The 26347-nt window shown below is 36.9% G+C and overlaps 5 protein-coding genes across 5 annotated transcripts; 4 read left to right on the plus strand and 1 right to left on the minus strand.

Moving 5' to 3' along the window:
* Window positions 1–4812: 4812 nt before the first annotated feature.
* LOC18035563 (subtilisin-like protease SBT4.3) lies at window positions 4813–7362 on the plus strand. Its single transcript, XM_024179934.1, has 7 exons — window positions 4813–5072; window positions 5203–5698; window positions 5793–5890; window positions 5971–6183; window positions 6299–6410; window positions 6522–6735; window positions 6818–7362. The coding sequence occupies exons 1-7, from the start codon at window positions 4825–4827 to the stop codon at window positions 7360–7362; spliced, it is 1926 nt and encodes a 641-aa protein (XP_024035702.1). The 5' UTR covers window positions 4813–4824.
* Window positions 7363–8691: 1329 nt separating this feature from the next.
* Window positions 8692–11655, plus strand: LOC18034900 (subtilisin-like protease SBT4.5). The gene is made up of 9 exons (XM_006424875.2): window positions 8692–8780; window positions 8876–8967; window positions 9057–9303; window positions 9431–9938; window positions 10057–10142; window positions 10250–10465; window positions 10545–10656; window positions 10754–10967; window positions 11062–11655. Exons 1-9 carry the CDS (start codon window positions 8704–8706, stop codon window positions 11616–11618), a joined length of 2109 nt encoding a protein of 702 aa, XP_006424938.2. The 5' UTR covers window positions 8692–8703; the 3' UTR covers window positions 11619–11655.
* A 2857-nt stretch (window positions 11656–14512) lies between these two features.
* On the plus strand, window positions 14513–17476 carry LOC18034057 (subtilisin-like protease SBT4.3). The gene is made up of 8 exons (XM_024179245.1): window positions 14513–14788; window positions 14887–15133; window positions 15273–15762; window positions 15857–15951; window positions 16034–16252; window positions 16334–16445; window positions 16530–16743; window positions 16837–17476. The coding sequence occupies exons 2-8, from the start codon at window positions 14889–14891 to the stop codon at window positions 17382–17384; spliced, it is 1923 nt and encodes a 640-aa protein (XP_024035013.1). The 5' UTR covers window positions 14513–14788; window positions 14887–14888; the 3' UTR covers window positions 17385–17476.
* Window positions 17477–18615: 1139 nt separating this feature from the next.
* LOC18035358 (subtilisin-like protease SBT4.5) lies at window positions 18616–21811 on the plus strand. The gene is made up of 10 exons (XM_024179935.1): window positions 18616–18711; window positions 18888–18979; window positions 19056–19147; window positions 19252–19498; window positions 19639–20128; window positions 20210–20304; window positions 20416–20634; window positions 20720–20831; window positions 20918–21131; window positions 21222–21811. The coding sequence occupies exons 1-10, from the start codon at window positions 18616–18618 to the stop codon at window positions 21746–21748; spliced, it is 2184 nt and encodes a 727-aa protein (XP_024035703.1). The 3' UTR covers window positions 21749–21811.
* A 1068-nt stretch (window positions 21812–22879) lies between these two features.
* LOC18035000 (subtilisin-like protease SBT4.5) lies at window positions 22880–26310 on the minus strand. The gene is made up of 10 exons (XM_006424879.2): window positions 26006–26310; window positions 25783–25874; window positions 25587–25678; window positions 25214–25460; window positions 24554–25052; window positions 24376–24443; window positions 24056–24271; window positions 23863–23974; window positions 23560–23773; window positions 22880–23477 (listed from the first exon to the last, which is right to left on the minus strand). Exons 1-10 carry the CDS (start codon window positions 26102–26104, stop codon window positions 22942–22944), a joined length of 2175 nt encoding a protein of 724 aa, XP_006424942.2. The 5' UTR covers window positions 26105–26310; the 3' UTR covers window positions 22880–22941.
* Window positions 26311–26347: the final 37 nt, after the last annotated feature.

Below are 26347 nucleotides of genomic sequence, written 5' to 3' on the forward strand. Positions count from 1 at the left end.
AGAATCTTCATCCATTCATCCCATGTGCTGATATTCCTCTGTATAACTGTTTTGCCACCTCATTGGATTCGTCTCATTTCTTTCATCAGCTGACTGTAAATGTGTGTAGCTCAGGTGGCATGCCACTGTGTCATTAAAGTCAGCAGTTGACTGGCTAAGATCATGGCTGCCATGGCTGTTATTTTCAACATATGGTAGATTTCAAAATGACAATAATCACTGTCCCATTTTTAGTTGTGGTTGTAAGCAGCCCACGTAGTTCTTCAGTTTTTTTATTTCATTATAAAACTTTTTTTTTCCTTGGCATTATTAGCTGGAAGATTGATATAATTTTGATTCAAGATTTGTGTGCTTGCTTTCTTCAGAGAAACATATTTGGCAGCTTTTCCATGACATTATATGAGATTACTCCTTGCTGTTGTGAGTTAGCTGCCCATCTTGGTTCTGTTCACTAGATGCCACACTGAATCTGCCAGTTTGCTGTTCTCTGTCAATCTTTTGAGAATGGCGGCCTGTCAGCTCTTCGGTGGTGATGCCTTATGTAACACCCGTTGGTTTTGTTATATTAATATTATTATTATTATTTTTTTGAAAAGAAATTTCATTAAGCAAAACTAATTACAAACTGTTTAATAACCAAGAGGGTGGAGCTAAGTTCCACACTCTAGAATGTGACATAGAACTTCCTGCCCTCGCAATAGTGTGAGCAATAAAATTCGCAGATCGACGAACAAACGAGAACTTCACTTCTCCTATAGATAGAGCTAATGCCCGACACTCCTCAATAATGAGACCAAAGCCATTAGGGCCTGAAAAACCAGTCAAAACTTGAAAAACTTGAAGGTAATCTATCTCAACAACACATGGGAACTGTAATTTCTTTAACCAGCTAAGGGCCTCCCGAATACCAAGAGCTTCTGCCTCCCTTGCACCAAACATTCCAGGTCTGCCAACACACCTTGCTGCCAAAAAACAGCCATCTGAGTTACGAAGAACACACCCCAGCCCAAACCTTCTCTGTGATTCAAAAATGGCTGCATCTATATTGCACTTTACCCAGCCAAACCTAGGCCTTTCCCAGCTCACAGCCCCATTGCCAACCTATGCACATCATCATCAACATAATACACTTGCTTTTTAGCTACTTGCCATTGATATAACAACTGCCCAGCAGAATTTAAAACCTGCTGGACAGAGCCAAACTTGTCGTTCCAGATAATGTCATTTCGATGGATCCATATTCGCCAGCAAATCATCATAGCTATATTGCAATCCTCCCTGCTGCAGCGTGTAAAAATATGCTCTAGCCACCCCAAAAAAGAAGCACAGCAGCCAACAAACCCAACAGGAGAAGAGAACCAGCATGACTTAGCAAAGCTGCATTCTATCAATGCGTGCAGGACAGACTCCTCATTAGCACTACACAGAGCACAAGTAGATGTAATCTCCACTCTTTTAGATATTAAGTTAATTGCAGTAGGCAACACATTCTTTGCAGCCCTCCAAATAAAATTCTTAACCTTGCTAGGAACATTCAACTTCCACAGTTTCTGCCACACACCGGCAAATAAATCAGGTGCAATAGGATTTAATAATTTGTAACAGCTCCTCACCGTATAGCAACCGCGAGGATGGCCATCCAGTACCAATTTATGTACTCGGAGGGTAGGTATGATTTTGAAGATATGGATGCCTACTCTTTTTAATTAGAGCTATCTTGGCCGATTGTGTGCCATATAAAGTATAAAATGTGGGATGACTAGTAATACATTTTTTAACATTGCCCTTCTGGTGGCCTCTTAGTGATGCCAAATTGAATTTGCCGTTCTGCTTATTTAGTCAATATTATAAATATCGTTGCTTGACTGCTGTCTAGTTTTTTTTTTTGGACAGTGACTGCTGTCTAGTTAGTATGAAAAGAAAGAAAAGAAGTTGAAATACTATTTCAGCATTGACCCAAAAATTTGTTTGGTGACAAACGTCAATCCGCAGCTAATTTATTCATTATTTTCAATATGTTTGAAGAATCAAGAGTCCATATACTAAAATAAGGCTTTTTAAACCACCGAACTGAACGTCTGTCCTTTCAATAGACTCATTCAGAAGAAGATTTTTTTATTTTATTAGCGCTTGATTATTGAAGAGTTATCATGATTCATCATTCATGTGCTAAAAGGAAGGTATCAAAATCAAACCAAGGCTTTAATTATTAAGTGACTGTGACTGTGCAAATAAAATTGTCCTAACAAGAGATCAGGGACATGTCAAGTTGATCAGATTTTTATTTTTTAATGAAAAACAAATTTAATCACCTTTTTCCTTTTGACAACTCTTTCTTTAGTAGCGTAATTAGATATTACAACATTAAAATATTTAGTAAATATCTACATTGTAGTTTGGAGGCTAAATAGATATGATTCAGTACTTAGTACGATGAAAAACCTAAAAAAAGAGTGTAGGAAGCCAAATTGATGTTATTCAATACTTAAGTAAAATGAAAAACATATAATATGTTTACTATTTTTATCAAAATATTTATTTAAAACTGTTATTTATAATACATAAATAACTTTTATTTCATTATCATAGTTTTGTTGACACAGTAACCATAGTTTTTTAAGTCATAACACCTCCATATCAAATATGACCTAAATCATGAGAAATCACGTCTTGTTTACTCCGATATGTTTGGTAATTAGCATATCTTCATTGCATTAAAAGAAACAGCAGTCTAAATATTTGAAACTCTCAGTTTTCTGTTCTTTATCAATCCCTACAAGGATGGTGGTCTGTGAGCTCTTTAGTGGTTATGGGCTCACAGTGTTTCGCGTAGCTTGTGCTTTTGACATGGTTCGCTTCTTTGTTATTATTTTCAACACTTTTTACTTCTTGTAGTATCCCAAATCACTAACAAGAGAATTCTTGAACTAGTTTGTAAATTTTAATATACTTTTTGAGTTCTCCTAATCTAGCTTTATGATTTCATTCTGTTCTGTCACAGGAAGCGCTTTACTTAAAAGCACACCGAATAGCACTCAAAAAACTACCTCCTTACTGAAGCATGGGAGGGTAAAATCAATGGCTAGTGTAAACAGTGAGTTATAGTTATAAATGAGGAGTTGTAGCTTTAAATGAGTTTCTTATTTGTTATTGGTGCAACTAAGACAGTGGATTTTATAATTAATGAGGCTAAATCCCATTCATTATTAGCTATGCTATTAATAGTTACTAAATATGTCACTACTTACCTAAATTATTGTATAAATTGGTCTTTGATGCTCTTTAGTTTTAAGAATCATAACAAAAGATGGCTAGGCTTGGTTCTCTATGGTTATGGCATGCTTTCTCAATGATGCTTGTAGGTTCAATTGGCATTGCGTGTGGAGCAGACAATGAAGATAGAAAGGCAAGTTAGCTGTGGCGGATTATTTTTACCGGGGTTAAATTTCATAACAATAAGATGTGAAAAATTGAAATTTTATAGATTAATGAGTTTCTAAAAGCTTTTTTTACATATTTAATGAGGTCTAAATTAAATAACACTAAAACCATCATGGACTTTAACTTTTATAATTTTTGAAGGTAAAATTTAAACTTCACGAGATTATCAATTTAGAATGACTATCTTTATAGATCTAACAGGGCTGTGTTTAATAGATTTAAGGAAAACTAATTAAAAACTCTTAAGTAATTTTCTTTTTTATTTTTAAAATTTGTTTTCCTAATCATAGTTTTCATTTTGTGACACCATTATATTACTCTACATCTCGATACAGTAATGAGTATGTGGTTTTTTTCCCCCCTTGTGACCTTAATGCATTCATATATTTATTTAGAGGTAACTGGAATTGATGCAGGTTTGCATCGTGTACATGGGATCGCTTCCTGCTGGTGAGTATTCACCTTTGGCTCACCATCTCAGTGTCCTTCAAGAAGGCATTCAGGACAGGTAATGTTTCTTAAGTGTAAGTATAGTTTTCAGCATGAAGCAATTTAAATTATTTTTGGTTTTACCTGTTGTTTCTCAAATTTGGATGTCTCTCTGTCCCCAGTTTGGCGAATGATGTTTTGGTTAGAAGCTACGAGAGGAGTTTTAATGGATTTGCAGCGAAGCTTACTGATGAAGAACAAAACAGGATTTCTCGTAAGTCCTTATGTACAGTGGCGGCGCGGCTTGAGAGCTAGCTAGAGCTTCAGCCCCTGCTTGATTTGAAAAAAAAAAGAAGATTAAATTCATTTTATTTTTTAAGGGATTTATAATACATCTCCTGTTAAAATTTAAAAATAATTAAATACCAACGTTTTTATACAGCATTTTAAAATCCAAAAAAGATAAAAAAAAAGTTCATAGAAATCAAATCACTTACTTGTCATTGATCCTTTTGCCCAAAAAAAACAAAAATCTGTTGGCTACCATCAACTTGTCATATATGAATTTTGTGAAAAATTATCTTTGACATCGAATGAGGGGTCAATGGTTGAATGATAGTCTTGTTATATACATAGAAAAAGATATATTTTGTAATCTTAATAATGAGATTATTCTTCAACATTTTCAACATATGAAACTACGTCAAGGACAATTATAAGTACATTAAATTAAATATTTTAATGAATTTTATTTTGAGATACGTTATTAGTTGATCATTTTCTTAAATTAAATTAATGTTTGAACTTAGCCCCTGCTAAAAATGATTCCCGGCACCGCCACTGCTTATGAAACCATCTTTTTGATATGATTGGTGACATAAAAGCAACTGTCAAGTTTGATTTGGCTCAGGGATCTTAACATATTTTAACACCAATTTTTTTTTATTTGCAGGCATGGATGGGATTGTGTCAGTGTTTCCAAGTAAAACTCTTCAGCTTCAGACCACCAGGTCATGGGATTTCATGGGTTTCCCGGAGACTGTTAAACGAGAACCAACTGTTGAGAGTGATATGATAATTGGGGTTCTCGACAATGGAATCTGGCCAGAATCAGATATGTTTGACGATAAGAGCTTTGGTCCTCCTCCCAAGAAATGGAAAGGCGGTGCCTGCAAAGGCGGACAAAATTTCACTTGCAACAAGTAAGTTTCATCTCTCACTCCGTTGTGGCTCTTTCAGTGTATTACATACTTTTCAGGCTGATTAAAATTGATGCCCTTGCATCCAATACTACTTGAATTCACTCAAAAACATATGATATACATTGTGCAGCAAGATTATTGGAGCGCGATATTATTCAGGTATCAATACTACAAGGGAATATCAACTTGGTCATGGGACTCACATGGCTTCTATAGCAGCGGGGAATTTAGTTGTTGGTGCAAGCTTTGATGGACTAGCGAAAGGAAATGTGAGAGGAGCGGTTCCCTCTGCAAGAATCGCGGCATACAGAGTCTGTCATTATCCATGGCCATGCAACGAAGCTGATATCTTGGCAGCCTTTGATGATGCTATTGCTGACGGGGTTGATATTATTTTAACTGGAGCAACCTATGGTTTTGCATTCGATTTTGCAGAGGATGCTGTCGCAATTGGTGCTTTTCATGCAATGGAGAAAGGTATACTCACTGCTGTTCCCACAGGCAACATGGGTCCAAAACCAGCATCGACAGTTGTGGTTGCTCCATGGATACTTACTGTAGCTGGGAGCAGCATAGACCGCCCGTTTATTGACAAGGCTATTCTGGGGGATGGGACTACTTTGGTTGTATGTCGTGTTACTTCATTTCACTTACATGCAAAACTCTTCATTCCGCAAATCAGATTACTGAGAAATATGATTATCCACATCTTGGCTGCAGGGTGATGCTGTTAATCCTTTTACGATGAAAGGAAATAAATTTCCCTTATCCTATGGAAAGACCAATGCCAGTTATCCGTGCTCTGAATTGGCTTCCAGGTTAATTCGCTTTCTTTTTAATTTGTCCAACCTAACTTCCCATGACCTGAAAAAACTGATGGTCTTGCTGATGCATCCAGGCAATGCTCACTATTTTGCTTGGACGAAAATCTAGTGAAGGGAAAGATCCTGCTATGTGATAATTTTAGAGGAGATGTAGAAGCTTTCAGAGTTGGTGCTCTTGGGTCAATCCAACCAGCATCTACTCTAATGTCGCATCCAACTCCATTTCCGACAGTCATATTAAAGATGGAGGACTTTGAAAGGGTCAAGCTTTACATAAACTCCACAGAGTAAGGCCTTATGCTACCTCTTGTTGTCTATTACTGATGTAGTATACAACAGTGGCCTCCGTGTAATTATGTATGTCTCTTGTTCTCTTCATCACATCTTGAGCTTTCCTTCCAGAAAACCTCAAGTAAACATACTGAGAAGCATGGCTATAAAAGATGATGCCGCTCCTGTTGTGCATCCATTCTCTGGACGTGGGCCTAGTAAAATTACACCGGATATCATTAAGGTCTCCGTTCATCCTAGTTAATCCATCCCTCTATCTCTTTTGTTGAGTTTCACAATGTCAAATATATTTCACCTGCATTCTCAATTACTGTTTTTGTGGATTACATTGCAGCCAGATATAAGTGCACCTGCAGTACAAATCTTAGCAGCATATACCGGTGGTTGGGGACCATCAAATCACCCTATGGATCACAGGTTTGTTAAATACAATATACTTAGTGGAACCTCAATTGCTAGTGCTTTTGCTGCTGGCGCTGCTGCTTATGTTAGAAGTTTCCACCCCGATTGGTCTCCTTCATCAATTAAATCCGCTCTAATGACCACTGGTAATCTTTTTGGGTTTCCTTAAAATCTTTTAGTAGTGTCTTCTTCTCTGCCTGATTCATTTTTCTTTCTTTGAGTTTATAGCTTTGCTAATGAATGGCACTGTAAATCGTGGCCGTGAATTTGATTATGGATCCGGGCATATTGATCCTGTGAAGGCAACAAATCCTGGTTTAGTGTATGAAGTTCTTGAAGATGACTACATAAAAATGCTTTGTGGCATGGGTTACAGTGTAAATAAGATCAGACTTATTTCAGGAGACAATAGCAGTTGTCCAGAAGGCACTAGCATAGCAACCAAAGATCTTAATCTCCCATCAATGGCCGCTCAAGTCGAAGTACATAATCCTTTTAGTATCAAGTTCCTTAGAACAGTTACAAATGTTGGCCTAGCTAACACCACTTACAAAGCAGAAGTGAAAACTACTTCTATTGACGTCAAGATCAATGTGACCCCTGATGCCCTATCCTTTGAATCCGTGAATGATAAGAAATCTTTTGTTGTGACCGTTGACGGAGCTATATTGCAGGCAAATCACACAGTTTCATCATCACTTCTTTGGTCTGATGGAACTCATAATGTAAGAAGTCCAATTGTTGTGTACACAAACCAGGGTTTTGACTTCTGAATGATCATGCTTGATAGCAATATATAATAAGACCTGAAATAATTTAACAATTTTGTACGGTGCAAAAGTGGTGTTTGGTTCATTTGCAATTCCGGATCGCCTGTCTACTTTGCAATTCAGGCTTTATGGGTTCTGCCAATCACCTAACGCACCGAAAGCAATGCTTTACGCATCTACTTTTAAGATGCAATAAGCCTATGATAGAAAACAAAGCTGCTTCTCTAATCCTAAACTACATGAATATACATGTATGAGCTAACAATAATTTCGTACAAGAAACCGGGGAACACCACATCAGTTTACTGGAATTAAAATCAAGCTATGAACCTCTAATCATCAAACGAGGTTCTGGAAAATTATTAACAAGCAAAGTAAAGAATGACTTGGGAAAAGTAGATGTTTGCTCACATTCATGTACTAAGGAGCACAGACCAAAAAGAACAACTCAGAAGATTTTTTTTGCTCACATTCATGTTCATTGGCTTTCATTTAAATTAGTACTGTAATGAGATGGAGCCTTTGTAGGTGAAAGATAAGAATGACTTGGGGAAAACCGCATGCCGAGATTCTTCTTTAGAATGTTACAATCTATGCCATGTCCTTTTCGCCATAAGTGAAGGCTTGGAATTCACAGTTTCCAGAGTTTGCTTCAACTTAGACAGATTTGGTTTTATTCTCGAGTTAGGTTCATTCATATAATTGATTCTTGAAATTATCACATTGTTAATGAAAAAGAAAAATATTCATATCTCCATTCCCAACAAAAGAGAAAAGTTCAAATTTGATTACTCTCAATGACCTATTCCCAGATAGTTGCTGAGATGGAAAGAGTTTATCTCCTTTTTTATTATAAGTAATCCAAAAGCTTTTATGGTAGCACAACTAAAATTTCATATACGAAAATTGAAGTTTTTACTCAAATAGTATTTGTTTTCATGGTAATTAATTCATTGACACAGAATGTAAATGGCTGTTCTATTAGTATTAGCCTATAAGCAGTATTTCCTTTATTGCAGAATTAATGCCTTAAAAGGTGCAAACATATCTGCCTATACGTTGGAGACTTTATTTACTGTAAATTCTTTGTGTGTACATATATCTCTCATTTCATCTCTCCACTCTCATAACAATTAGTAAATGGCTAAACTCAATTCTCTTTTGTGTTGCTGCATTCCTTTGGTGATCCTCGTAGGATCCGTGAGCATACTGTGCGGAGCCTCTAATGAAAACAGAGAGGCAATATATACCGCTCGTTCCCATTTTGATGATATTTATCCTTATAATATCGCTTGCAAAATGTGAATGATGCTGAAAATGTTGATGCAGGTCTATATTGTTTACATGGGTTCACTTCCAGAAAGGGGTTATTCACCTACATCTCATCATCTTAGCATTTTGCAAGAAGTTGTTGAGAGCAGGTAATATCCTCTAATCTTCAAGCTAATTTTATGATCACGTGGTTTTATTTATTTCCACTTCACTAAATTCTTAATCCTTCGCTTTTTATCTCCAGTTCTGTGAATGACATCTTGGTTAGAAGTTACAGTAGGAGTTTTAACGGATTTGCAGCGAAGCTCACTAATCTAGAGCAACAAAAGATTGCTGGTAAGTCAATGAGAAACCGTAATCTGCATAAATGTTTGAATAGATTCTATTGGTAATCTATTTACAATATGCTTTGACTTCATTTCCAGGCATGGATGGAGTAGTGTCAGTTTTTCCAAGAAAAATGCTTCAACTTCAGACAACTAGATCATGGGACTTCATGGGTTTTGCAGAGACTGTTAAAAGAAATCCTTCAGTTGAAAGTGACATTGTCATTGGGGTTCTTGATAGTGGAATATGGCCCGAATTAGAGAGTTTTAATGATGAGGGCCTCAGCGATCCCCCAAAGAAATGGAAGGGTGTTTGCGAAGGAGGCAAAAATTTCACATGCAACAGGTAACTTTTTTTTTTGTTTCATATAGATTGCTCACATAGATCGTAGACCAATCATATACACCAATCCTCGCATTTAAAATTTTCTACACTTGCTGAAATTGAGAATGTTCTGCACATGGATCAACAGAAAAATCATCGGAGCTCGATTTTACCCCACAGAATCGACGGATACTTCTGCGAGGGACAGTTTTTCTGGTCATGGAACCAACATTGCTTCAATAGCTGCTGGGAAGAAAGTAGCAGGGGTGGACTATTTTGGACTCGCCAAAGGAAATGTAAGAGGGGGGGTCCCCTCTGCTAGAATTGCTGCATACAAGATCTGCTATAGAGATCCATGGTTTTGTCCTGAAGATATAATTATGGCTGCCTTGGATGATGCTATTGCTGACGGAGTTGATATCATTTCAATTTCATTGACATATGCAAATGGAACAGATTTAACTCGTGATGCTGTCGCTATTGGTGCTTACCATGCAATGAAAAAAGGCATAATGACTACTCAGGCTGCAGGAAATTTTGGTCCACTTCCGACATCAGTAGCAAGCGTTGCACCATGGATATTCACTGTAGCAGCCAGCAGTATTGACCGTAAGTTCATCAACAAGGTTATTCTGGGAGATAAAACCACCTTTGTTGTAAGTGATAATCTGACTCTTTGTTTCTAACTTTTCACTTTATATACAAAACTAACAGTTTATCCTAATTATCACTGAACCGGTTCTTGTTTGCATCCTAATTGTCCTCCATTCTCAGAGTGACTCAATTAATAGTTTCGAAGCAAATGCACCTCTGGTATATGGAAAATTAAACAGAACAGGTTGTCCCGAATTTGCTTCAAGGTAAATCTTACTTCAACTAATTCTTAACTTTAACGTTGATTCTTTAAGCTTAGAAAATTAACAACGATAACTATTTATCGATTACCTTTTTCCTTTTTGCATTTTAGGCGTTGTGATCTTTTCTGCTTAGATGAAAACTTAGCAAAGGGGAAGATTGTGGTATGTGATCGAGGAGGGGGAGACACAGAAGCTTTCCGAGCTGGAGCAGTGGGATCCGTGTCACCATTATCTTTCACTTTTATCTCTAAACCACTTCCATTTGCTGCATATGGTTTAAGAAACAACGAAGGAGATCAGGTCAAGGCCTACATGAATTCCACAAAGTAAGCATCCTTTTAACCTCTTTTACAAGAAATGTAGTTTCTGGATGTACATAATACAAGCGGCAGATTTATTCTACAGAAATCCTCAAGCATATATATCGAAAAGTGAGGCTGCAAATGTCTCTGGCGCTCCTGGAGTTCCTGACTTCTCTTCCCGTGGTCCTAACACTATCATACCGGATATTGTCAAGGTCTTTGTCTATCTGTATTTTTGTCTCTTCCTCTCCTTTGGGCACAAATGCTTCTGTAACACATTTTTTTTTTTTTTTTGTTGAATTATATTAACAGCCTGACATCAGCGCACCCGGAGTAGAAATTTTGGCAGGATTTTCACCTGCAGTGGAGCCATCACTTCTTCCTGGAGATAAGAGATCTGTAAAGTACAGTATATTGAGCGGAACCTCGGTTGCTTGCTCCCATGTCACTGGTGCAGCAGCCTATGTAAAAAGTTTTCACCCTGATTGGTCTCCGTCATCAATTAAATCTGCTCTGATGACTACAGGTAATCTCCTCTTACGCTCTTCATTAACTGGATGTAGCTCCTTGGAAATATTTTTCAACTTGCCTTGTTAATCCTTTTTACCTAATGTTTACAGCTTGGTCCATCAATGCTACTAGCAACCCAGGCGGTGAATTTGCTTTTGGAGCGGGGCATATTGATCCTGTAAAAGCTATAAGTCCGGGTTTGGTTTATGAAGCTTTTGCAGATGATTATGTTAAATTTCTCTGTAGTTTGGGTTATGATACAAGAAAATTGCAAGCCATAACAAAAGACAGTAGTACTTGCCCCAGTGAAACTAAAGGAACTCCTAAAGATCTTAACTACCCTTCAATGGCAGCTCGTGTCCAGGAAAACAAGCCTTTTGCTGTCAACTTTTCTAGAACAGTCACCAACGTTGGCCAAGGTAATTCCAAATATAAGGCAAAAGTTACTGTTGATCCCAAGATCAAGATTAATGTGGCACCTAGTGATCTTTCCTTTAAATCTTTGAAGGAGAAGCAATCTTTTGTTGTAACAGTTTCCGGGGTTGGATTGAAAGAAAATTCTATGGTATCTGCATCATTGGTATGGTCTGATGGCACTTATAACGTGAGAAGTCCAATTGTTCTGTACACAAACAAGGGTCCTGAACACAAGGGCCTCAAATTTTGATAAATGATCTTCATGATGTAAAGGGAGAAAATTAGTAGTGCCATGTTGATCTAATATCAAGTTGCAGATACGAATAAAATGGAAGGGATCGAACTTGCTTGATTAAGAAAATTAATATGTGTTATGAATTTGAATTAGTTCATACCAGTTAATGATTTCAAATTCAAAGACATCAGTTATCATAAATTCTTGAATCTGCACCTTAATAATCTCCCCTTTCTTTCTACATTCGTTGAATCTGTCAAATTTCATTTTGGAAAAGGGAAGCAGTGAAAGAATCATATCTTTCCTTTATGTTTGTGGAGATTTTCGAGGAAAGTATTCTTTTTAACAACTTTAAATATCTTACTTCCCTAATTAAGGTCATGCTATGTTACACAATAACCCTTAAGTTGTCACAAAAAAATTAAGAAGTTGTAGTATATGAAATAATTGAGTTGTTATGGATGACAACTCATAGGTTCCAACCCCCTAATTGTTACTTGATCTTGGACAGGTGCATGAATTATTACTGTCTTTTGAGGTTGATTTGACGCATGATGGCGTCGCAATTGGTGCATTACATGCCAAGGAGAGTGTTGGGTTCTAGAGTTTTGATTAAAGAATTCAAGAGAAAAGCGATGAAGATAAGAAAGAAATTAAAATAAACTACTAGTGTCCTAATAGAGAGAGGTACACCAACCGTTCATTGTGCAGGAGACAGTGATCCAACATCTGCAACAGTATCAAGTGTTGCACCGTGCGTTCTAACTTTGGGAGCAAGCCACGTCGACTGCCAAATTGTTGAACAAAGTTGTTCTACGGAATGGAAAGTTTTATCAATTTTAATCATTTTTCATGAAAACCTACGATCGTAGGTTGGGTGTTGTTGCTCCTAATTCTGTCTACATGTACAGGGGAATTCAGTTAATTCTTTCGAACTACCAGGATCAGAATTCCCTTTTGTATATGGAAAAGATGTTACAAGAATAAATAAGGAATTTTTTAGATTTTAAGTTAATTTAATATTTAGTATTATCTTAGGCTTTGTCTTATTTTAGTAAATTTATTTGAATCATATTTATAATTCTAATTTCCGCACTGTGTCAAAAGTCAATGTGATGAATTTTGTTTGGGGGACATGTTTCGACAAGACCAGCCATGATGAGCAGGTATCTAGTAGCAGGATTCCGCGAACAGGTATATTCTGCAGAAGTCATGTAGCAGGTGAACACGAGCAGGAATATTCTGCTCGTTCACGAATGTATCCTCCACGGGGCCACAGTGGGAGCCGGCCTCCTACTAGGAGGATAAAACCATTCCTGCTAGAGGTTGAGGTGGGGAGACTCGGTCAATGATGGTTGGCGAGACGTGCACTCCTGCCCGAGAATCAAGGCAGGAAGCCCATCCAGCCACGACTACGATAATGAAGCATCCACTTCCGAGAGTTGGGGAGGTGATGGACGTGGATTGTTGGAAGGCCCGGATTCAAGGGAAGCTTATAAAAGGGTAACCAACGAAGGTAAAAGGGTTAGACTTTTTTAGATTACAACTAAGAAAAGAGAGCTTTCTATTAAGAAATTGTAAAAGAGCCATAAGATTAGTGGTCGTTTTTCCCAAAAAGGCAAAGCCTACATTTCTGACTTGAGCGTCGGAGGGTTTACGCCGGGAAAACACCCGGCATGCTCTGACCTGTCTCTGTGTACGCAGGAGTTTGCGGAGAAGAAGTTTTATGAGGAGAGATCCTGGCCGTGGACGAGTTAGTTGAGGAGAGATCCTAGTCGTGGACGAGCAGAAAACCAGAATCTCGCATCAACAAATTCCATGGCCAGTAAATTCTGCACTCTATACCAATTTTAACATATAAATTTTATTCATGGTAAGAGAGCAAAAACTCAAGTCTTGGATTTCAGGGGTTGCACGGAGGGATGTTTAGATAGTAAATTAGTGAAAAGGTAAGATTTTATTAAGTAGTACCTTGGGGCAGTTCCAATTTACAAGAAGAAAGCTCATAATCATAGAGCTGGTGCCATTGGGCTGCTTGTACCGAGAAATGCACAAAATGATGTTTTTGTTGTTTCTTTTCTTTTATTTATTTATTTATTTTTCCTTCTAGTTATTATCTGATAACAACTCAATTTCCTTGTCGCTCATATAGAACTTAAATAGTCAGAAGAGTTTTTAATGTATTTTAGAATTTCGTTCGGATAAATGGAAAATGCATGAAAAAATTTCTTTCTTAAGACATTAATTCCATAAGTGCATGCAAACAGAAAAGAAACAGAAAAGAAACCACCATTTAATACAAAATCTCCAGTTCATTGTACTGGTACATATTCTGAATTCTGATCTGGGCGCTTCCTTATTTGCAATAATCATGATTAGTTTCTAATTACACATTATTACTCCTATTTCTGAATATGAAATCTCTATCAGAAAACTTATATAGTAAGTTCGTCCAATCAAAAGATATGTAAATTGGTGATCATTCCAACTACCGAATACCTGTATACTGCAAGATGCATTCTATATCAAGGAAAATGAATATATGGAAGCTTATTGAACATGAGATCGTAGTCTAGATTATCCTCAATCATACAACTCTCAATATAAATAGAATTGGTTTCGCTTCAAGATGAAGCATACAAAGAATGGCTAAGATTAACGGATTCCTTCTCTTACAATGCTTGTCCTTCATCATTTTCTTCAACATGACCTCTTTGTGGGCTGCAACTTATGACCATAGAAAGGCAAGTGTTAATTAATTAGCTTTGTTTTTCAGCTACTAGTTTTTCTTTATTTTCCATTTCATTATGAGTGAACATACTCGTCGAGTTACTACCATAGGTTAAGCATTGAAATGAGCAGTTTACAAAAGTTATAATTCTATAGACTACATGCTCGCTTTCATTTGTCATAGCAGGTGTATATTGTTTACATTGGGTCACTTCCCAAGGGGGAATATGTAACGTCGTCACACCATCAAAGTATTCTACAAGAAGTTGTTGAGGGCAGGTTGTATTCCTTTAAAATCAGTCAAATATTTGTTTAAATTCTCTTGAGCTTAATCATCTCTCCCCACGTTTATGTAAAGTCCAGCTCTGTAGGAGACGTATTGGTAAGAAGTTACCGAAGGAGTTTCAATGGATTTGCAGCCAATCTCACTGACCTTGAACGGCAAAAACTGGCCAGTATGTACATCCAGTACTTTTGACTGTTAGTTGACTTCACAAAACATTTTGATTGTTTTCTTAAATTAAGGCTTAAATTTTCTGACTCTGATATACAGGCATGGAAGAAGTGGTTTCTGTTTTTCCAAGTAGAACTCTACAATTCCATACAACAAGATCCTGGGATTTCATGGGTTTAAATCAATCTATTACTCGAAAACACAGTGTTGAGAGTAATATTATTATAGGTGTAATAGACAGTGGAATCTGGCCTGAATCAGAGAGTTTCAGTGATGAAGGTTTTGGTCCTGCTCCCAAGAAGTGGAAAGGTGCTTGTAACGGAGGCAAAAATTTTACTTGCAACAAGTAATGCTTTTCTCTACTTTGGGGGCTTCTGAAGCTTAGCATATATAAGTCATCTTTTGGCTAATCTTGACGGTCATTAAGTTAAAGCCATAGAAGGTCGAGATTTTACTGCTGACATATACTGATGATGTTATTGCAGCAAATTAATTGGAGCTCGGTATTATACAACCGACGGTACTGCTAGGGATAAAGATGGTCATGGAACTCACACTGCCTCTACAGCTGCTGGAAATGAAGTAAAAGATGCTAGTTTTTATGGAGTGGGACAAGGCACTGCAAGAGGAGGTGTTCCATCTGCAAGAATTGCTGCTTATAAAGTCTGTAATCCTTCAGGGTGTGCATCAACAGACATATTGGCTGCATTTGACGATGCTATTGCTGATGGTGTTGACATTATAACAGTTTCATTAGGAGGAAATATTCCAGTTGACTTTATTAAGGATGCCATTGCAATCGGAGCTTTTCACGCAATGGCAAAAGGAATACTGACCTTTAATTCAGCTGGCAACAGTGGTTCTAATCTAGGCTTCGTATACAGTGTAGCTCCATGGTTGATGTCTGTAGCAGCCAGCACCACAGATCGCCTATTTGTTGATAAAGTTGTTCTTGGAAACGGAGCTACATTATCGGTATGAATCACAGATTCTTGTATTCGCAATTTGCAAACACTTTTATGTATCCAAATTTTAGATAAGCATTCTAACTATCTGTATGAACCAACAGGGCTATTCAATTAATTCTTTCACTATGAAAGGAAAAAAGTTTCCCCTGGTACATGGGAAGGAAGTTTCCGAATCATGTCCAGAATTTTCCTCTCAGTAGGTTCTTCTTAATGTTTCATTCCAAGCCTTTACCTCCTCGTAGAAAAACCAATAATTTTGAAACTTTTTTCAATTGCAGGGCATGTAATCCAGGGTGTATTAATAGTAGCTTAGTGAAGGGAAAGATTGTTATGTGTTCAAAATTTGAAGGGTATACTGAGGTTCACAAAGTTGGTGCTGCAGGATCAATCTTGTTCAATGATCAATACGAAAAAGTTTCTTTTGTTGTTTCATTGCCAGCAGTGGCTGTAAGCATGGAGAATTTCACCAGCCTTATCTCCTACAAGAATTCAACAAAGTATTAATAACCTGAGCAAGTGGGTATATTTCATTTTATTGCGCTCCAGAAAATAATCTAATCTTTGCATCTGGATTACAGAAAGCCTGAAGCAGAAATATTAAAAACTGAAGTAATTAAGGATTTTGGTGCTCCTGTTGTCGCTTCCTTTTCTTCACGCGGGCCAAATGCCATTTTACCAGACATCTTGAAGGTATATTTTCTTTTAAACTTCGTTCTGTTCCCAATCGAAATAGTTATATGCATTATGCTGATCTGATGCTCAAACATCATTCAGCCAGATATAAGCGCCCCCGGAGTAGATATATTGGCTGCAGTTTCACCTCTTGCTCCAATATCTACTGACCCCGAAGATAAAAGGCGTGTCAAATACAGTATAGAATCCGGGACCTCCATGGCTTGTCCTCATGCTGCTGCTGTGGCTGCATATGTTAAATCATTCCACCCGGACTGGTCTCCTTCTGCCATCCGGTCAGCTCTAATGACTACTGGTACTAATCGTTTTTCATAATAACTAATAATGTTCCGATAACTTAATATGTAAGCTTATGTTTCTGAATCTCCAAATTTTATTCTGTCTGTAGCGTGGCCCATGAATTCTTCCAAAGTTAATGACGCTGAAGTTGCATTTGGATCTGGGCATGTTAATCCAGTGAAAGCTGTAAATCCAGGGCTCATTTATGAAACTTCCAAACAAGATTACATAAAAATGCTCTGCAGCATCGGTTATAATGAGAGCATAGTTAGAAGCATTTCAGGAGATAACAGCACTTGTCCTAAAGGCTCAAATAAATTATCAGCAAAAGATCTCAATTACCCGTCAATGGCCGCTCAAGTTTCACGTGCAAAGCCTTTCACAGTCAACTTTCCAAGGATAGTTACGAATGTTGGGCTTGCAAACTCCACTTACAGGGCAAAAATCTTCCAAAAATTTACAATTATTAGTGTGAAAGTTGTTCCGGAAGTTCTCACATTCAAGTCCTTCAATGAGAAGAAGCCTTTCGTTGTGACTGTAACTGGAAAAGGTTTGCCAGAATCTGGAACAGTTGTTTCAGCTACCCTGGTGTGGTCTGATGGCATTCATAGCGTCAGAAGTCCAATTGTTGTGCATACACAACAGGGACAAGGCTGAAATTCTACATGATATTTATACTGTTTTAGTCTTGGAATAAATTCCCCGATTAATCTAAAATTTGTTACAACATTTCTTAAGTTTCTAGTAATTTTTGGTCTTGTATTCAGTGAACTATAAATAATGATCTTCAATTTGTAATCTGCTTCTCAGTAATTTTTATTCTCATTTTTTTCGATTTTTTTGTAATTTTTATTTTAATTTGCCATAAGAAGCCAATTATGGTGGAGAAGTAGGTTACTTACAAAAATTATAGTTCTTACACAAAATTAATCCTCATTATGAAATTCCTCAATAAAACCTTTCAAACACATTTTTACAAGTTTGAAAATATTTGAATAATCATTTGCGGAAGAAGGTTTTATTGTACAAATAATTTGATATTCAAGGAATAATAAACCTCATTTACTTTCAATATTTTTTTTGAAAAAAGAAAAAAGAAAAATGCATGAACAAATTATACGTATAATGTGCACCTCGACAAAGCAATGAAGCCTCAAACACCTTAAGCAAATACAAAACATGTTCCATTAATATCTTGTATAGCATCTAGAATTCATAAATTTTCCAACCTTCAATCTTTTGGTTACATTTTATTATCTCTCCAGTTCCTGTTACCCAGCTGCTATATATGACGGGTTGTTGTTTATCGGGCCAGAGAGCCTTCTGAGGACAGAACATAAAAAAGTGATTTACAAGTTTTTTTACTTCAGAGAGGCTAAGTGGGCATAGGAAGAACCCTTTGAAGTAAATTCAATTAGCTGTGCGACTTCCGGAAATTTACAAGGAGAGAAACAGATAGCCAAAGAAACTGTTAATGCATGTTGGAATTTTATTAGAATTTATAGAAAATGCATGAAAAAAAATAATATCCTTTTAAGTCTTTAATTCCTTAAGTGCATGCAATCAGAAAAGAAAACAGGTTCATTGCATCAGTTCATAATCTTATCTGTGCTTCTTTATTTGCAATAAACGGTTCAGAATTTTCTGTAGTTTCTGATTACATATTATTGCACTTGATTCTGATTAATCTCAGTTTAGAAAACTAAGCCAAGTTCATGCAATAAAGGTATATAAGTTGATAATTCCAAGAAACGATTAGCTGTAATGATAAGATGCAATCTGTATCAAGGATTATGAATAAGGAAGATTAATAAACATTCATTCTCCTGAATCACTACCCATAATATAAAAAGACACAGTTTCTCAATAACATGAAGTATAGAGCAATATGGCTATGAATGGATTCCTCCTCTTACAATGCTTGTCGTTCGTCCTTTTCCTCAACATGATCACATTGTGGGGTAACATTCATGAAGATAGAAAGGTAAATATTAATTAACTTTAGTTTCCAGCAATTAGTTGTTTTCTATTTTCTGATTATGAAAAAACAAACATGTCGAATTACTACAGTTAAGCATTGAAATGTCCGGTTTACAAAGAACTTTTAAATCTACAGACATATGTTTGCTTTCTTTTGTCATAACCATTACAATGATGCAGGTCTATATTGTTTACATGGGGTCACTTCCTGAAGGGGAATACGTAACATCATCACAACATCAAAATATACTACAAGAAGTTGTTGTGGGCAGGTGGTATGCTTATAAGTCAAGTCAATTATTTGTTTAGATTCTCTTCTGAACTCTTCCTCCGCACATGTGAGTGCAGATCTGTAGAAGACATACTGGTAAGAAGTTACCGAAGGAGTTTCAATGGATTTGCAGCCAAGCTTACTGTTGATGAGCGGCAAAAGCTGGCAAGTAAGTACTACTCAGTACTTTCGTGTGTTACTTGAATTAAGGTACTTTTTTCCGTTTTCCATTATTTTTTGAATTACCCTATTGTTTCTGACGGTGATATGCAGGCATGGAAAAAGTGGTTTCTGTATTTCCAAGTAGAACTCTCCAACTTCATACTACAAGATCTTGGGATTTCATGGACTTAAATTTGTCTATTACTCGAAAACGCAGTGTTGAGAGTAATCTTATAGTCGGTGTTATAGACACTGGAATCTGGCCTGAATCAGAGAGTTTCAGTGATGAAGGATTTGGTCCTGCTCCCAAGAAGTGGAAAGGTGCTTGTAACGGTGGCAAAAATTTCACTTGCAACAAGTAATTTTTTTTTTCCCCGTCTTTTGGGAGCTTCTGAAGCATAACAGATGTATAAGTTCATTTGTGTAATCTAGACTGCTGTTAAGGTAAATTCAGAGAAGGTTGAGATTTACAACTGATATATATTGATGTTATTGCAGCAAAATAATCGGAGCCCGATACTACACACCAGCTCCATATGATACTGCTAGAGATGAAGAGGGTCATGGATCTCACACTGCCTCTACAGCTAGTGGAAATGAAGTGAAGGATGCTAGTTTTTATGGAGTGGGACAAGGCACTGCAAGAGGAGGTGTTCCTTCTGGAAGAATTGCTGCATATAAAGTCTGTTTTCCTGGTGGGTGTAATTCAGCGGGCGTATTGGGTGCTTTTGATGATGCTATTGCTGATGGTGTTGACATTATAACAATATCAATAGGAGGAGATTCTGCAGTTGACTTTAGCGAGGATGCCATTTCAATTGGTGCTTTTCATGCGATGGCAAAAGGAGTGCTGACCTTAAATTCAGCTGGCAATAGTGGTCCAGGTTTGACAGCTAGCGTAGCTCCGTGGTTGATGTCAGTAGCGGCCAGTACTACAGATCGTCTATTTGTTGATAAAGTTGCTCTTGGAAATGGAAAGGCAATATCTGTAAGAATCAAAGTTCTTGTATTTGCAAGTCTATATGCATCCAAACTTTCTATAAGCATTCTAACTATCTCTATACTCCAGGGATATTCAATTAATTCTTTCGCTATGAAAGGAAGAAGATTTCCGCTGGTATATGGGAAAGAAATTTCTGAATCATGTCAAGAACTTTCCTCTCAGTACGTTATTCTTAATGTTTCATTGCGAATCTTTTTCTTCTTAATGTTTCATTTCAAATCTTTTTCTTCCTCGAACAAAAACAAAAATTTGGAAATTTTGTTCAATTTCAGGGAGTGTAATCCAGGGTGCGTTAACGGTAGCTTAGTTAAGGGAAAGATTGTTATATGTCAATCATTTAAAAACTATCCTGAGGTTCGCAAAGCTGGTGCTGCAGGAACAGTCTTGTTAAACAACGAATTCGACAAAGTTTCCTTTGTTGTTTCATTGCCAGCAGTGGCCGTAAGCCGGGATAGCTTGAGCAGCCTGATTTCCTACAAGGAATCTACAAAGTATATATTTTATATCCTTAGGAAGATGTTATTTTCATTTTATTTTTTTCCAAAAAATAATTCACTCTTTGTATCTGGATTATAGAACGCCTGTAGCAGAAATATTAAAAACTGAAGCAGTTAAGGATTTTGATGCCCCTGTTGTCGTTGGCTTTTCTTCACGCGGGCCAAATGCAATTGTACCAGAAATCTTGAAGGTATACATTGTTTTAAAACTTAGCGTTGTCACCTATGTAAATACGATTATGAATTATACTGATCTGATGCTCAAAAATCATTTCAGCCAGACATCAGTGCCCCTGGAGTAGATATATTGGCCGCATTTTCACCTCTTGCTCAAGCTTCTATCGATTCGGAAGATAAGAGGAAACCTAAATACAATATAATATCTGGAACATCCATGTCTTGCCCACATGCAGCTGGTGTAGCTGCATATGTTAAATCATTCCATCCCGACTGGTCTCCTTCTGCCATCAAATCAGCAATTATGACTACTGGTAATCTTTTTCCATCAAAACTCATAATGTTATGATAACTTAACGTGTAAGTTAATGATTCTGAATCCCCAAGTTTTGTTCTTCCTATAGCATGGGCTATGAATTCTTCCAAAAATACAGAAGCCGAATTTGCATACGGATCTGGGCATGTCAATCCAGTAAAAGCTATAAATCCAGGGCTTGTTTATGAAACCTTCAAACAAGATTACATAAAAATGCTCTGCAACATAGGTTATGATGAGAGCAAAGTTAGAATCATTTCAGGAGATGACAGCGCTTGTCCTAAAGGCTCAGATAAAGCACCACCAAAAGATCTCAATTACCCGTCAATGGCCGCTCAAGTTTCATCTGGAAAGTCTTTCGTAGTCAACTTTCCAAGAACAGTTACGAATGTCGGCGTTGCAAACTCCACTTACAGGGCAAAAGTCTTGCAAAATTTAAAAATTAGTATCAAAGTGGTTCCTGATGTTCTCTCCTTTAAGTCCTTGAATGAGAAGAAGTCTTTTAGTGTGACTGTCACTGGAAAAGGTGTTCCCCATGGAGCAATTGTTTCGGCATCTCTAGTGTGGTCTGATGGCAATCACTGGGTTAGAAGTCCAATTGTTGTGCATGCATAAACAACTCCAAATTGTATGCAGCATTCCCTAAGATTCAAGTGAAGTTTAAATCTTGTACTCAGATCAAGGCACTATACATGTATAATAATCTTTGATGAGTGTATCTGCTTCTAGTCATTTGCATTCTCATTTCTGCAGGTGTTTTTTCTTTTCCCCTTCAAAATGCCGTTTAAGAAATTCTAGAAAGGGCAAAATAAATGAGCACAGATAAATTTATCGTATGTCTCCGAAGAGACGAGCACAGATAAATTTATGCTTGTTGAATTTAGCCACTTTTTAAGGCATCTGTCGTACTTCAACTAGCTGGATAGAATGCCACTAAAGATTTTCAGCTTTGGCTGTGAAACGCAGCCCCAATTTTTTCGACTTCACTGTGCACAAATCATTATCTGGGTCTAGGCAAAACCATGATGTGAGGCCAGGAGGCCCCATTTAAAAAGGAATCGCTTTTTCGGTCGGTTTGAAGAGGTTTAAGGATAATGAAATCAAATTAATAATAAAAAAATTATGACTGAATATGCTTTAATTAAATAACGCATTTCATTGACTTAATTTTCTTTTAATGTTTCGTTAATAGTTTATGAATTTAGGTATGAGATTTGATGAATATCATTTGCAGTACTGTCTAGAAAATTTGAGTAGTTTATTAGATATTATAGCATTTGTTGTATTTGACTAATAGAATTCATTAGAGATTAGATGTTAGGGTAATGGCACAGAGGTGGTGCTTTTGACTCAGCATTTTTTTATCCCTGGCGCTTTTTATTGTAGCTTAAGAGAGCGTATTAGGTTTGATGGTTGTTATTCCTTCGTTAATTCTAACAGGTGTGTTAGTGATTTTGATATTCTTTAAAGTATTTTAGATAGATGAAAATAGAAAATTTAATGTAATTAATAAAGTAAGCCATCTGAAAATCATCCAATCAATGATATGATGACACCTTACTTTGTATACATAATATTTGTACAAAAGTTTGTATCCGTATTATTATTGAATTTTAGATATGTAATTCTATGGTATTAGCAAATTATTAAAATAGACATTGAATATAAATTTTTTAGATTAGTTATGACCTGAGATAAAACCGAGGCATTATGCAGTGAAATAAAACTTCAGAAGAAACATGGGCGTACAGCAAGCAATTGAAGTTCAATTTATTCCATTTCCAACTACACATATCGCGTTATATATTTTAGCCTTGTGCCCCCTGTGCATGTACAATAATTGGGCTTCTGGCGTTATGATTGCCATCAGACCACACCAAGGCAGCAGAGAGAAGTTGTCCCGTTAGCATTCCTGTAACAATGACATTAAAAGACTTCTTCTCATTCAAGGACCTAAAAGAGAGAACTTCAGGTACAACTTTGATACTCAATTTTTCATTTTGCAAGATTTTTGCCTTGTAAGTGGAGTTTGGAAGGCCAACGTTTGTAACTGTCCTTGGAAATTTGATTGTGAAAGGCTTCCCAGCTGAAACTTGAGCTGCCATTGAAGGGTAGTTGAGATCTTTTGGGGAAGCTTGCTTTGAGCCTTCAGGACAAGTGCTGTTATCTCCTGAGATGCTTCTAACTTTTCTCTCATCATAACCAATGCTGCAGAGCATATTTATGTAGTCTTGTTTGAAAGTTTCATACACAAGTCCTGGTTTTACAGCTTCAATTGGATTGATATGCCCCGAACCATATGCAAATTCAGCTTCTTCATTGTTGGAAGACTTCATGGGCCATGCTACAAGCAGAGCACAATTTGATGATACAGAAACATAAACTTACAAACAAATTTACCATGAGTTTAGATGATAAAGGATTACCAGTAGTCATAATAGCTGATTTGATGGCAGAAGGAGACCAATCAGGGTGAAATGATTTAACATATGCGGCTACACCAGCAGTATGCGGGCAGGACATGGAGGTTCCTATTAGAATATTATATTTAGCACGCCTTTTATCTTCCGGGTCTATAGATATTGGAGCAATAGGTGAATATGCAGCCAGGATATCTACTCCAGGGGCACTTATATCCGGCTGATTACATTTTAGCATCAAATCAGCATATGCAAATAAATATTTCTAGAGGGGAGCACATTAGTTTCGGAAAATAAATAAATAAATACCTTTAAAATGTCTGGTGCAATTTCATTGGGTCCTCGTGAAGAGAAAGAAGCGACAACAGGAGCATCTGAATCCTTGATTGCTTCAGTTTTTAGTATTTCTGCTTGAGGCTCTCTGTAAATCCAGATGCAAAGACTGAGTTATTTACTGAAATGAAATACAAATGAATTTTTCATCTAATACGGGTATGGATACTTTGCAGTGTTTATGTAGGATATCATGCTGTTGTAGTTGTCAGAGCTTAAGGCCGACGCTGGGAATGAAACAACGAAGGAAACTTTGTCAACAACATTTTTCATGATTGATCCTGCAGCACCAGCTTTTTTAGCCTCAGAATATCCTGGAAATTGATCACATAGAACAATCTTCCCCTTCACCAAGCTAGTATTAAAAGACCCATCTAAACACGTCCTGTAATGCAACAAGAATTTAAGATTGGTTATTTTTTTATTATTATTACAATTATTTCAGATAGGAATTGAAGAGTACAAAAGAGTAATTTAGGAGAAACATACGGGCTGGCAGCGTCATATATGAGCGGCAACTGTTTTCCTTCCAGAGTGAAAGCATTAAGGGAATAACCCTGTTCGTGTAAAATGATTAGTAAAATTATAATACGAAATTTGGGTAGGAATATATGGCTAACTTCATTGAGTAAATGTGGATCCAACGCAAAGAGTGTGATATACGTACCACTACGGTTGTTCCATTTCCCAGAACAACCTTGTCCACAAACAAGCGATCTGTGCCACTGGCTGCTACAGACATCATCCATGGAGCGATGCTCGACACTGATCTTGGTTCAGGACCGCTATTGCCAGCAGAATTTACAACCAGTATTCCTTTTGCCATCGCGTGAAAAGCCCCAATTGCAATGGAATCTTGCGAAAAATCACGTGCATGTCGTGTGCCCATTGAGATTGTAATAATGTCAACTCCATCGGCAATAGCATCATCAAAAGCTGCCAATATATTTGCATCTGAACACCCAAATTCAGAACAGACTTTATATGCAGAAATTCTTGCAGAAGGAACCCCTCCCCTTGCAGTGCCTTGACCTAGTCCGAAAAAACTAACACCCTCTACTCTGTTTCCAGCCGCCGTAGAGGCAGTATGGGATCCATGTCCCTCTTCATCCCTAGCTGTATCATATTCATCGTGTATAGAGTAATATCGAGCTCCAATAATTTTTCTGTAAAACCACCAGCGTGTATATATATATATATATATATATCAATGTTAAAATGTTAGTTCTGTATGGCTAAAACCAAAATAATAGTTAACAGTAGCCAAATGGTAACTTGTATGTATTTAATAAGCATCAGAAGTTGTCAGAGAAGAGAGAACATTTACTTGTTACAAGTGAAATTTCTGCCACCTTGGCAATCACCTTTCCACCTCTTGGGAGCAGGACCAAAACCTTCATCACTGAAACTTTCTGATTCAGGCCAGATTCCGGTGTCTATGACACCTACTATAAGATCACTCTCAACACTTCGATTTCGAGAAACAGATTCATTGAAACCCATAAAATCCCAAGATCTTGTCGTATGGAGCTGCAGAGTTCTACTTGGAAATACAGAGACCACTTCCTCCATTTCTGCATGCATATCACATTTGGAAGATATATGCTTCAATATATTTTTGAAACAAAATAAAAGATATCCCTAGCTAGCTAATTCAGACAGTGACTCATGAAATGTATCGTACTGTACAGAGAACCTACTGGCCAACTTTTCTCTTTCTTGATCAGTAAGCATGGCAACAAATCCATTGAAACTCCTTGTGTAACTTCTAACCAATATATTTTTGACAGATCTGTGCACACAGATTAAGAGGGGGAATTTAAAAGACTTTATAAAAAAAAAGAATAAGAAAAAGAAAAGGAAAAGAAAAACTCTTTGGATTTAGAAGAATGCTACCTTCCCTCGACAATTTTTTGCATAATACTTTCATGGTGTGATGATGGTAAATAGTCCCCATCAGGAAGTGAACCCATGTAGACTATACAGACCTGCATCATTTCAATGAAAATTCAAACAATGAAAGAAAGCCATTACTTATATTAAAATTTGATTAATCATCACATAACAGAGATCGAACACAGCTAATTACTGAAGAAAAATTAATTAAGATAATGCTTGCCTTTCTATCTTGACTAGTGGCACCCCACAATATGTTCATGTTGAGGAAAAAAATGAAGGAAAAGCAATAGAAGAGAAGGAATCCGTTCTTAGGCGCCATAATTAATTGTTAAATGCTTCATGATTAATTAAGCGAAACAAACACTATTTATATTGTGAGTCGTGCCTTAAGATATCTGATTCATGTTTTCTAACCTAAGCATCCATATTCACATCTATGGTTAATATCTCAAGGTCAATAAATGCATTTGCAATTAATGGCTATGAATTGATTGCAATAATCAAGCTATTTGCCTTTATTTGTTAAATTACAGCTATGTTTTGCAATAAAGATATTCAGAGT

The sequence above is a fragment of the Citrus clementina genome, unplaced genomic scaffold (assembly GCF_000493195.1).
Source record: "Citrus clementina cultivar Clemenules unplaced genomic scaffold, Citrus_clementina_v1.0 scaffold_8, whole genome shotgun sequence".
NCBI classification, from domain to species: Eukaryota; Viridiplantae; Streptophyta; class Magnoliopsida; order Sapindales; family Rutaceae; genus Citrus; species Citrus x clementina.

Coding starts and splice junctions, on each gene's coding strand:
- LOC18035563 (XM_024179934.1), top strand. CDS start 4,825: ATGGATGGGATTGTGTCAGTGTTTCCAAGTAAAACTCTTCAGCTTCAG. Junction 5,073..5,202: donor CAAAATTTCACTTGCAACAA/GTAAGTTTCATC, acceptor TACATTGTGCAG/CAAGATTATTGGAGCGCGAT. Junction 5,891..5,970: donor TGCTCTGAATTGGCTTCCAG/GTTAATTCGCTT, acceptor TGATGCATCCAG/GCAATGCTCACTATTTTGCT.
- LOC18034900 (XM_006424875.2), top strand. CDS start 8,704: ATGGGTTCACTTCCAGAAAGGGGTTATTCACCTACATCTCATCATCTT. Junction 9,939..10,056: donor GAGATAAAACCACCTTTGTT/GTAAGTGATAAT, acceptor CTCCATTCTCAG/AGTGACTCAATTAATAGTTT. Junction 10,657..10,753: donor TCATACCGGATATTGTCAAG/GTCTTTGTCTAT, acceptor TTATATTAACAG/CCTGACATCAGCGCACCCGG.
- LOC18034057 (XM_024179245.1), top strand. CDS start 14,889: ATGGAAGAAGTGGTTTCTGTTTTTCCAAGTAGAACTCTACAATTCCAT. Junction 16,253..16,333: donor TCCTACAAGAATTCAACAAA/GTATTAATAACC, acceptor TCTGGATTACAG/AAAGCCTGAAGCAGAAATAT. Junction 16,744..16,836: donor GTCAGCTCTAATGACTACTG/GTACTAATCGTT, acceptor TTCTGTCTGTAG/CGTGGCCCATGAATTCTTCC.
- LOC18035358 (XM_024179935.1), top strand. CDS start 18,616: ATGGCTATGAATGGATTCCTCCTCTTACAATGCTTGTCGTTCGTCCTT. Junction 18,980..19,055: donor CAAGAAGTTGTTGTGGGCAG/GTGGTATGCTTA, acceptor ATGTGAGTGCAG/ATCTGTAGAAGACATACTGG. Junction 20,832..20,917: donor TTGTACCAGAAATCTTGAAG/GTATACATTGTT, acceptor AAATCATTTCAG/CCAGACATCAGTGCCCCTGG.
- LOC18035000 (XM_006424879.2), bottom strand. CDS start 26,104: ATGGCGCCTAAGAACGGATTCCTTCTCTTCTATTGCTTTTCCTTCATT. Junction 25,679..25,782: donor CAAAAAATTGTCGAGGGAAG/GTAGCATTCTTC, acceptor CTGTGTGCACAG/ATCTGTCAAAAATATATTGG. Junction 24,272..24,375: donor ATATATGACGCTGCCAGCCC/GTATGTTTCTCC, acceptor GTTGCATTACAG/GACGTGTTTAGATGGGTCTT.